Raw genomic sequence first — 11,908 nt, 5'->3', positions numbered from 1 at the left:
TATTTATAATAATAATACAATATTCATTTTATCATTTTTTTATTATTTTAATTAATGCAGCATCAGAGCGGCACAGAGCAGTGTCTCCCTGTGCTGGTCCCAAGCCTGGATAAATGCAGAGGCTTGTGTCAGGAAGGGCATCCGGCGTAAAACTTTTGCCAAAACCAAACATGCAAGTCAACCATAACCATATCATACCGGATCGGTCGTGGACCGGGTTAACAACGACCGCCATTGGTACTGATGACCTACAGGGTACTAATGGAAATTGGGCTACTGTGGGTCGAAGAACAAGCACAAGAAGAATAGGTTTAGATGGAGAAAGTTGATTCGCTGTGGCGACCCCTGAAGGGAAAAGCCGAAAGAAGATTTTTTATTATTTTAATTTTTTTTTTTTTTTTTTTATGGTGTTGCTCCGCGCCTATGAAATGGCTGATGATAGTGCACCGTCCAAATTATCTCACTTGGTGAAGTCGTGCCTGGTGCTCCCAGGGTTCTATAATTTTGTGTGTCTACCAAAAAAGACTGCTGGTGAGAGGGCCTCTTGTCTTGCATCAACATTGTAGAGGGGACTGCCTCTTGACATCAGGAAGGCCTGTTCTGTTGACGTATTTAAAGCAAAGCTGAAGCCCCACTTGTTTGTTGTTGCATATGAGTCCCAAGTAGTGTTGTTGAGTTTTTTTACTGTGTTGCGTTTTTTTTTTTAGGGGTTGGAGCGGTGGCCAGCACTTCTGCCTCAAAGAAATAAGGTTCCTCATTTGATCCTAACAGGCGGGCATTCTGTGTGGAGTTTGCATGTAAAGCATTGTGAACATTAGGAGGGAGGGTATTTCCAAACGCTTTTAATTTGTCAAAACACATTTCAGGACACAGAAAATTGTCATTGAAAACTATGTAAAATCAGGTAAATAACAAAGTTCTTTTGTAATTTTCCCTGTAATGGAAGTGCAGTTGAAATATTGCAGCAACAATGTTCCTATAATTTCCAAATTTTAATGAAATACAACCAGCACAAGGTACTTGACTCTTAAATGTCTCCAGTAATATGACGTGTCGAGTTTTACATTATTGGTCACTTGAAGTCTCAAGATTGATAATATTTATCAAAAAATGAATTTTCATAAGTTATTTATTAATCTGTTTTGTAACATAAAAGGCATTTTTTTAAACTTAAATAGGTCCCAGCCAATGTCATGCTGATAAAAGAAAGACTTGAGCTGACCTCCTGACCTCTACATAAACACGTTTCAAAAAGAAAAGGCGCTTTTGTGTTCAATTTCTTCTTTTGCTTGTCCTAACCCCAGTCAGACTGGTCATGGTTGGAAACAATGTACCGTTAGTTTGACTTTTTTCCTCAAATGTAATCTTCAAATTTTGTGGAACAAATCAGAAAGGACCAAACACAAATCATTGTTTATTTGTAATCATTTTGATCAGTGGTTCCCAAGGTAAAATGTATGCAAAGTTACAGACTCTTTCTTTTGGACTGGACAAAGCATGCCAGACAGACCCCTGCATTAACTCACTCAGAAGCTTATGGTTATGTTGATAGTCATTACAGAATTTGGGTCTCAGACAAAAAGAAACTTTTAAGGACATCGTCTTGGGTTTGGGAAACAGTCACAGACATATTCAACCATTCTGCTAAACAACAGAGCCTAAGCAGGCTAATATCACTGGGTGACAACTTCTGACTACATCAAATAATAATAAAAAAAATATTTGCCTTGAGGCATTTAATTATTTCTGAGTCTGGGAAAGAGAAAAGCAGTAAAAATCCCAATATTGACATTATTCTCTAATATATATTTAACTAATGCACATACATTTAGTTGGCCCTATGGTTTTGATAGCTGATATAATATCCTTTTACTTCTATTGACTGATCCTCCCCTGGAACTGTATTGAGGCCTACCTTCCACTTTGAAAACCTCTACTTTACAACAAAACACATGAAAAAACAGGAGCCAGGTTGAAAAACCAGAATCCTTTTACCGAGCTTGTCAAGCAATACTGGTAAAGATAGAAGACGAGAAGCACCATTCAACTTCTATGTTGAAAACCTTGAGCAGATTACGGCTGCTAAAAAGAAATGGCAGTCGTTTAGGTAGGTTGAATCTTAAGTTAAAAAACAAGAAACAAGAAACAAGAAACAAACAAACAAAAATACACACCTTAAATCCATCTTGATGTTATTGACATTACATTGCTGTGATGCAATGATTTAACTTGTGTAGTAGGAATTGATATAATCTATAAAACAAAACAAAGTCACTATCCAGGAGTGGTTTGTCTGAAATATTTAAGTGATAGATTATGAATACCGCACATCGTGATTCTGATCATTTCAGACATGCTTTGTGTGTTGGTTAGCGCTTCAGAAGGATTCTTGGGCTGGTCCTGGTCTTAATGGCTGAGGTAGAAGACTTGGTCTGGCTAAGACGCTTCATAGAGCCCTTGGAAGTGCTAGTGTAGCTACTGTCCTTTGCAGAGTCCTTGGAGGAGTCCTCTGCAGCAAATTTGGAGTTCTGGACGGAGTAGCTGCTGGCTGGTGAAGTAAACTTGGAAATGTCCTTGCTAGTGCATTTTCTGATACCCTTAGGAGTGTGCTTGGCAGAGTTAGTGGCTGGTGGGTCACGGTGTGTGTGTGTAGTGTTCACTGAGTTGATAGCAGCTTTAGTTGCCATGCTGGCAGCTCTGGTAACAGTCCTCGAAACTACGGTAGTCCTGGTAATTGTCTTGATGGGTGCTGATGAAGCTGGCAGAGTTCTTTGAAGTCGTTTTTCCCTCATTTGTCTGCATATTACCTCGTGGACTGGGCTTAGGTCACATTTGTATTTGAGCTTTTCTCCGCTGGGATCCAATCCCGTGCCTGCCACACTCAACTCACACACGCTGAACTTGTCTTTAAACTCATCGGTAACACAACTGTCCCTTGCTTGACTCATCCCTTCATTGTGGCCACTTCTGTCTCGTGTAAGTTCTTCATCATGGCTGCCAGTGGTCGTATTCATATGGCTCAGGCTTTCTAGTGTCACATCTTTAGCACTGTTGGTCTCCTCTGGGGTCTCACTAGCAGTGCAGTTACTTTCAGCTTGGACCCCATCATCATCATCGCAGTGCACCGTCCTGCACTTCTTTGAAGAGTTGCTTATGAGAGACGGGTTCAGAGGGACGGGGTTGGAGTCTGGCGGGAGGCCCCTCCTCCTTCTCGACAGCCTCACAACCCCAGGGTTTTCATTTAGCTGTTTGATGGCTGAACCATTACTACACTGCATCGGGGCTGAAGTTCTGCCTGGATTTCTTCCTGAGTTCTGAAGACTTCGGAGAGTCTTGGGGTTGCTATAGTACCTAGGAACTGTTTGGTGGTTGAGAGGAAGGCGCTGATTTTGAGGCAGCTGGTGGTTACTGTGCCGGGAGAGGTGTTTGCTGTTGGTTTCCTGGGCTCTGCTTTGGAGGTGACCTCTTGGTTTGCAGGTATTGCCAGGCCTTGTGCAATTCCCTGGGGCTCGTCTGCTCGTTGGCTCGTCACCAACCCCTGTCCTCGAACTTAAAGATGGGACTGACCTGACAAAGGAGGTTCTGTGTTCAGAGAGTCTGGACACCACAGCCACCTGGAACACACAGACAGATCACGGTACCAGCTGAGCGACTGCACGAGAGATATACCGAGGTGCTTGGGTAGATTTTACCGGTTAATTAAGACAGAAGTAGAGGGTTTCGATAAGGCCAACAAATCTTGATATAGAGGTTTTAGCTTAACCACAAACATCCTTCTAAGGACATTTAATGAGCCTTATCTGACCGGTAGAGCACACAGAGGGATGAGGAACAAGCGTTTTAAAGTAATTTATGAAGGTCTTCGAGGGGACCTAGTCATAGGTTTAAGAGAGTAATGCCTCTTATTTATCTTATAACAGACAGCTTTCAAATGAGAAGAAAAGAAGGGGCTAGTCTTGGAGTATAATTAATTCAACCAGGTAAATATATGATAAAGTTAAGTGTAACAATATCAAATAACATTCAGTTCAAGTGATTTGCTTGTGCATATTGTCCATAAACTGTTAACAGCCATATGTTTTTCTATAACTTTGTATTTGCTTTCCCTGCTGATCATAAAGCCAAGTGAGATAAAGACAGTGACACGTCCTGTTCTTGCACAGTAATTATTGAATGAATATTAGACTAAACTGATGATACAGTATGTCAAATTGTGAAGAATGTAAAGAAGATGAACAGACCTTGTCAGTCCTCCTAACCTGTAGGGAGAGCTGTCGGGGTCTCAGGTGGTGCCTCTTCGCCCCATCTCTACTGTTCTCCCCATTCCCCTCTCTCTTTCTCCTTTCCTCCCCCTCCGCCTCCTCCCTCCTCTCTCGCTCCTTCCTTCTCTGAGCACGGGCAGTTAGAGGGCAGAAGGAGCCGATAGCAGCAGGCTCAGAGCCCCCGAGTTTCCCCGTCAGAGACCTGTCACCTCGCTCTACTGTGGGAAAGATGAGAGAGAGGAGCACATCACTGAATCTGGAGTGCTAGACACACAGTCAATGTCATAAATTTATCATACAATTTATATGATATTACACATCCCACCACCAATGTGCCTATCCTGACTGCCAAGCCCTATTTATGTTGCACCAGTATATGTACCCGAGGTAAAATACAATAAAGAACCATGATCCCTAAAAGGTGAAATCCAGACATGAACACAAAGTGGGTCATCAGATGCACCTGTTTTTTTCCTGAATATGCTCATGTTTTTTCCCTCCAGTGCAGTCCTGTGATTGGTGGAAACACGTGGAGAAAGATGCTGAGTGCTGGCTAGTTCCTTCTCTCGTCCGCTCACTAAGAAGGCCATGTTGCTAGGCAACGCTGCTGAACCTGAGGCGACAGAGGAAACACCTTCATTAATGTAGTTGTAATTAATTCCAGATGTACCGACCTGAAGGTACAGATATTATTTTGTCTGGGTTATCTTTCTTTACCCCTGGACATTTCATGGGCCATTTAATAGTTGTTGATATTCGAATTATTCAAGCACATCTTTTTGTTTTCTCAAAGCACTGCTGAATAAAGTGACAGGCTTTCCATCCATCAAATCCAAACCCGGCTATTCAAAGCACATTTTACTTGTGCACTCTATATTTAGCGCCACTATAAATCCCCTTTGATATATCTGCAAACTTAAGCTCTTAGTAATGATATAAAGTTCATCTGAAAGCACAATAGATGTAAATAAATCATAATAATATATGCCATTTGTATTTGTTTATGTATTTTTCCAAAGAAAGTTAGTTTGCCAGTTTGAAATAAAACAAAATCAAAGAAAATAACAAACAAAAACAAGTAGACACAAAATATTTCATCACGCAAAATGAATAAGAAAAGTACAACATCTCACCCACACGGTGAAACAAAATACTTAATACGAAAACAAGTAGGAGGTGATGGCTATAGGACTGTTTGCTAAAGATAAAATGGATCTTGCAAGGCGTGCGAAAGGAAGTTATTTGGAAGATGTCAGTGAACCTCGAATCCACTGGGGCACGATTTACGATTCGAAGCCAACCTGTGTATCACCACCAGCCACCCCTTTATCCTCTGAGGCTACATTTGGATAATAAAGAGTGGTATAGTGCCAATGGTAGTGCTCACTATTCTAATTATTGTTGTTGGTGAGGAAAAGCTCTCTTCAACGGGGCTTTGAAAGTCTATTCAGTGACTGTGGAATACACCAGGAGCAACAAGAATTGAGGAAGAAATTCTGTGTCACTTCCTTCTCTTCATATGACAGCGCTCCATTGTATGACACAGGGTGCAGTGAAAGACCTCAGTTCAGATCTTGCTATTCAGGCAGTTTTACCTCTCAAGCACAGAAAAGACAGGAAGTCCTCAGTCTTGGGTCGCCGCCTGGTCAGACAGGTGACTACAGCCAAATTATGACTGTGATTACATTGAGGTGACGTCATCATCACTGGGGGACCTGGAGAGCTGGGGGGGGACTGGGCAAATTTCCTCTGTGCTTGAAGCCTCGGCCTGCATGTGTGTGCAGAAACAGACACATACATGCAAACACTTGTTATAGACATTCTACAACAATTTTTTTTTATTCTTCATCAACCAATCTAAACCCCTGTGGACCTGTGTAATAACCCACAGACCCCTGTTGGAAGTCTTTCTTTTTTAAGTGAATGCCCAAGTATAAGAATGCTAATATCACCAATGGCTTATGTTTGTCACATATCAATAAAAGAGATAGGCCTTTAATTCCTTTCTAATATGGTATGAATATCACTTGTATTAAAGATTTACAAGCAATCATTCTGAATCATGAGAGTTGATGGGGCTAGTAATCAAATCTCTGGTCTCCATCGGAGAAAGAAAGCAGGACAATCATCTGGGGGGGAGACATACTCCTCCCTTAACTTAAGTCTAATTCCAAAAATAATGAAGAATGTGAGAAAAAAACTAATGAAACTTATGATATAGTTGAGAGTTTGGTATTCTATTAGACCTCCTTTGACTTTAGTATATAAGTGTTCCATAACATGGATGAAATGTTCTCGCGCAAACACACTACAACTGATAAAAGATCACAATAGCTATTGTACAGGTACATGCATTAACAAAGATTATACTATTTGTATAAAGCTTAATAAAAGTGTAAGAGTAGCTGACCTCTTGCTTGCTGGGTCATCCTTGTCACAATTGATGCTGGCAGGTCTGCGCTGTTGAGATCGTGTCTGTAAGGACCATCTCCAGCTGGGATTGGCTGAAAGTAGCGAGTGACGCTGGGTGACGCCATTAACTACCGGGCCTGCGAGAAGAGTTTGAAATGAAGTTATTTACCTTTTCCTTGAAATCATGAACTGATCTTTAAATAGAATGTCATGTAATGAATGAATTTCAGGAGGCAAACAAAATGCTGTCAGTCTGTCACTGATGTTTTTAATCATCGAGGCTTCAGAAGGCTGTAGCAGAAATTTTTGGCTTTATGGCAAAATGGTAGGCTTATTAAAAAGTTTACCATTTTGACAAGCTTATAAAAGGACAGAGTAATGTAAAGAATAACATTTTTGCTTCAAACAAGCCACTTTTTTTGAGCAGATTTTATATTATATACACTGGATATATACACAAGTGAATATTTTGTGGATGTCCAAGTTGGTTCTATTTATCAAAAAAATTATGCTTGAGAAAAAAGAAACCTCTGGAGTAGCTGTACACAGTTACAGTTGGCTCTGAGCAGAAAAAGGCTGGCACTCACCGCTGAGGTTTTTAGGCGAGCGGGACCTCAGCGTCCTGGTTGGGCTCAGCAGTGCCGGAGTATGTTCAGGTGAGCAGGTGTTTTTCGCTGAGGTTTTGTGCTGAATGCCAAGTGTGTTTTTAGCAGATTTAGTGTCGAGCAGTGTGACTGTGTTTTGTGTCTTGTGAGATCTTAGTGTTCTGGTGGATTCTGTATTATTCTGTAATATGTGTGCATTGTCTTGTGTAGGTTGCGATGTTCTTCCTCCACACATCTTAGATTGTGCCTGCACGTTCAGTAGTGAGTGTGTACATTTATATTTTGGTGTATGTGAGTCCTGAGGCAAGTTTGTTTTTTGCACTTTGTTGCTGTGTTCATGGGGGTGCAGGTGCTTGGAAATGTGGATCTTCTGTGAGCTGTGTGTTGATTTCCGTGTGTTCTGTGGTCTGTGTGTAGTTCTTTGTTGGTGCGCCTTTGTCTTTCGTTGCGCATGCGAGAGTGTATTTTTTGACGCCAGTTTGTGTTTGTGTGTGCGTATGTGTGAGTGTTTGTGTTTGGCACGGTGTGTGTCTCTGAATTCCCTGAGGGAGAGGAAAAGAACTTTGCGGACCAAACGTTCTTCACACCATGGCATCCCATCACTAATGTCCTGCAGAGTCACAGACACGCAGAACACTTCATATTAATCCTCTTTTGATTAGTATTACTTAACAGGATAATACAGGCCTAATAGGACCTTTCAATACGATTGTCAACAAGGCATCATAAAAAATGCTGTAACAATTCATAGTTAGCTTAAGAATATGAATAATCACTTCGGTTTTTAACTATAGTCTTTTGCTTTATTAATTATGTAATTTTACCCTCTTTATACACACACAAACACAAACACACACACACACACACACACACACACACACACACACACACACACACACACACACACACACACACATATATGGAGAGACAGAACGAGTCCAATCATAGTCATAGAGAGAAAATTACTCCTGCTTACATATTTTTTCTTGATGATATTCCGTTTGGGTCTGTCTGCACTCATCTTGTACGTCTGACACTAAGGGGCACATGAATTACAGCGGCCTCTTCTATCTTCCTTTTGTCTAAGGAGCTTCTTCTCTCTCTATAGGTGTGGAAATATAAAGTCCCCCACTGTGTCCTGGAGTGGAGTCAGGAAAATATATCATAAAAAAATGTGTTAAGACAAAGGCAGATACAATACAGAAAACTCACATACATTTTATCTGATTATCCAAATGGGCAGTGTAACTTTCAGGGCTTTATGATCCATATATAGTGTGATATAGTGAGATGCCCTCTTCCCCCTGACACCCCTAAAAAAAAAATTCCAAAACATCCAGTACACACGATCTATGTGCGAGATCAACTGTAAATAGTGTGCAGAAAATGTATTCATTAATGAATTAAAGTTTTTCCAACTACAATCTCTTTCTGATTATATCCTTATTCCTACTTTTACTTTGAAAATGCCTCGTTTGAGCGTTAGTGTTTCAAGCATCAAAATACTCATCAATACACTTTTTAGAAATCTGTGATGTTGATTTTCAAACAGTTTTCAGAATGCTTTTATTAAATATTTAACAGGTATACAGGAATTTAGCTATATTTTTAACCAACAGACTGGGTGTGAAATGGTGCACATTTGACCCGGGTTACCATTTTCTTTTTGAAATAATTTCTTGGTACTCACTGCCTTGGGGTCTGGACTATTTTATTTTTTATGTTACAGTTTATTCTAGATTTTGACTTAAATTTAAGTTGAGAAAAACACAGTTTATATTAATTGATGATCTGGGAGGGATGTAACAGTGGTGCAGATGTCATTAGAGTGTCTGTACTTCTGCGCCTTTGACTCTCACATACATTTATTTGACCACACTGTTGTGAGCATGTCCTTGAAACTGCTGCCATTAAAAGTAGCGGAAACTGAATTGCCAAACATTAAGATACACTGTTTGAGCCCGGTTATCCAATTTTGCACACACCAAAAGACATTCATAGTCTGCACCATGTTCAAAGCATAGCTTGCTCAAAGGCACCACGATAGAGGGTTGATATTATGGAACAATACAACACTGGATCTCGGTCAATATTGATGTACTCTCAATAGACAACTGCTACTAGGTGATTTCATTGATTTGAAGTATGCGGTGGAATTTGGCAAGAATCACAGAAAATGTCCCACACATCAAAAAGGGTTTTAAAAGATGGTTGCGCGTACATTTTCAAGTGATTATGCTTAAAGGAGCAACGAGCGTGTGCAGACTGGGGTCTAACATTAGGCCTAATATACAAGTCTTGCACCAATGAACATTGCAGCAAATTAAAGTGGACATTTTCACACAGTAGGCACATGAATGCACTACAATACATCACGTTTCGCCTTGAGTCGGTTTGCTATTACCAGCTGTACATTTACATCGGTGTCTATCATTTATAACAGTGAGTGTGGATGACAGCCAACATTTCTGTCTGTCTAATCCCGAACAGTCAGACATCACGCGTTATAAGCAGGTGGCTACATCACAGCGGACATTTCTATTCTAGTCATAATAGTCGTTAACAAAGAATTGATGAGACAATAGATCGAATTGATCACCCACCTCCAGCACGATAACCGGCCTTACGCTACATCCTGGGCACACTGACAGGACGTTGATCAGACCTGCCAACATGAACCTGGAACAAGTCACATTAAAGATGTGTCCTTATTATTGAGCCGAGAGGCTCGGTGTGCCGCTAGGAGCGCAGGCAGGCTACATTTCAAGGCGCGTCTAAAACCGTAACTACGGTCGCGCCGGCCAACGGTAGAAACAGCTCGAACACGTGACCCGGAAGTAGGTGTCGGTCCGCCATCACCGTGGATCCGGTGGGTGTAAGTTCAAGTAACTCGAATTCATCGCCGGCCGCGATCTAGCTCGGTTTCCACGTCAAATTGAGGCGCGCTTTGTAGATTTCAGTACCCTCTCCCACGGCCATGTAAGCGAACGTTTATTTTTTCTATTGCGCGTTTATTGTTTTTATTACGGCGTGGGAGCTGCCAGCCGCCAAAAATCACTTTAGGTGGGCGTGGCATGCGCTGACAATTGAAGATATACATTTACATATGACCCCACCTCTAACGCTCTAATAACTAGAAATGTCGAATCATTTGCAAAGCTTTTAAGTTATCTCGTGTGAAAAAAATGAAAATAATAAATTGCATTTACTTTTATTTCGTACATTTGCCCACAAGATATCTGTGGCTCTAGGTTTCTAATTTGAATTGGGAAACATAGCTGTTGTTCACTGTCAAGATTACAAATGGACACTTTTTTTTCTTTAAAGCTAACTTCAACAATATTTATTGTAGTACAAATTTCATGACAGCTGTATCATTAAGCAGTTAGACAAAATCGTGTATTTCAAAGTTATCTCTATTATTCCATTTCTACGAGGGTAAAAGGGACATGGTTTTCATGTGTGGATTTGAAGAAGGTCAAATTAAAATACCCTATGGACTTGAAAAAGGCCAAAACCAAAATGCCCAATTTTCTGTTTTCCAGAGTCATCGGTTGGCTTTTTCGTGAGTCGTTTCTTGGGGGACTGCGACACAACCAATGGATTGATTTCACAGAATCCATTATCTAAAAGGTGTTTCAAGTAGTCGAGATATAATTGGCCTGCAACATCCACAAGTGTAGCAATGCCTATTAAGAACCTTAGATGAAAAAAGGTTCTCATTTATTTTAGATTCCCAAGTTACGCTTTAAACCAGTGGTTCTTAACCTGGGTTCGATCGAACCCCAGGGGTTCGGCGGCGGTCAAGACACACACCTGACTCAAAATTCATGTCATCACTGGCTGCAGGTGATCACGCTACATTGCTTGGCTTATCTGTGCCGCAGGGATTTTGGTACGCTCAGTAGTCAACATGTTACTGTCGTGTCATGTGATTTCTTACTTAATATTTCAATCCCATTATACTAATTATGATCCAGCAAACAAAGAAAGTGGTCGGACGAATATGTACAATATGGATTCAAATGTATGACGGAACACTTGCCGAATTTAAGGTGAAGAGAGGCACATTCGATGAAAATGCTACCCTGGCTGCTCCCGGCTTTGTACCCATCAACAAACCGAATCTCACAGCACCGTACGAAGATGCTTTTACCTGATCGCAAAGGGCAAACCACACTCCATCGTTGAAACACTCATAAAACCGGCTGTATAGAAGAAGGCGAATATCATGCAAGGAAAAGCGTCTGAAGTTGAATTATTCCAAATTCCTTTTTCCAATGACACCATCAGCGATAGAATAGAGGACATGGGCAAAGATATCTTGGCTCAAGTAGTTGCAGATCTGATTTCAAGCCGTGATGTTGCTGCACGGTTCATTTTGCGCGCCAATAAAACACATACCTGTGTCTTGAATTTGAAAATACATATTTTTCCAATAAAGAAGGGTTCAACGCATGTGCATATGAAACCGGTGGGATTCAGTACCTCAAACAAGGTTAAGTACCACTGCGATTGGGGGGTTGAAAGTAGTACTTTAACTTGCGTTGGGGTTATTTTCTCAACTGTGTAGAAGTACTTTGGATGAGTTTAATGAAGGAATGGCAAACACTGAGAGTCTTGTCTCTG

General features: G+C 40.9%; 1 protein-coding gene across 2 annotated transcripts; it reads right to left on the bottom strand.

Annotated features, from left to right (window-relative positions):
- Positions 1–861: 861 nt before the first annotated feature.
- Positions 862–9,979, bottom strand: LOC147229396 (uncharacterized). 2 transcript variants are annotated; one of them, XM_086155868.1, is made up of 8 exons: positions 9,883–9,979; positions 8,256–8,417; positions 7,262–7,889; positions 6,673–6,811; positions 5,858–6,030; positions 4,726–4,875; positions 4,242–4,480; positions 862–3,614 (listed from the first exon to the last, which is right to left on the bottom strand). In XM_086155868.1, exons 2-8 carry the CDS (start codon positions 8,298–8,300, stop codon positions 2,370–2,372), a joined length of 2,619 nt encoding a protein of 872 aa, XP_086011994.1. In that variant the 5' UTR covers positions 8,301–8,417; positions 9,883–9,979; the 3' UTR covers positions 862–2,369. The 2 variants fall into 2 exon arrangements, with proteins under 2 accessions (XP_086011994.1, XP_086011995.1); XM_086155869.1 differs by having other exon boundaries at positions 4,260–4,480.
- Between the last annotated feature and the right edge of the window lie 1,929 nt (positions 9,980–11,908).

Source organism: Fistularia commersonii, chromosome 11 (genome assembly GCF_037954325.1).
Source record: "Fistularia commersonii isolate RoL2024-O1a breed Wild chromosome 11, RoL_Fcom_v1.0, whole genome shotgun sequence".
Lineage (NCBI taxonomy): Eukaryota > Metazoa > Chordata > Actinopteri > Syngnathiformes > Fistulariidae > Fistularia > Fistularia commersonii.
Note: the sequence above shows the minus strand (reverse complement) of the source record. Positions and strands in the feature narration are given on the sequence as shown.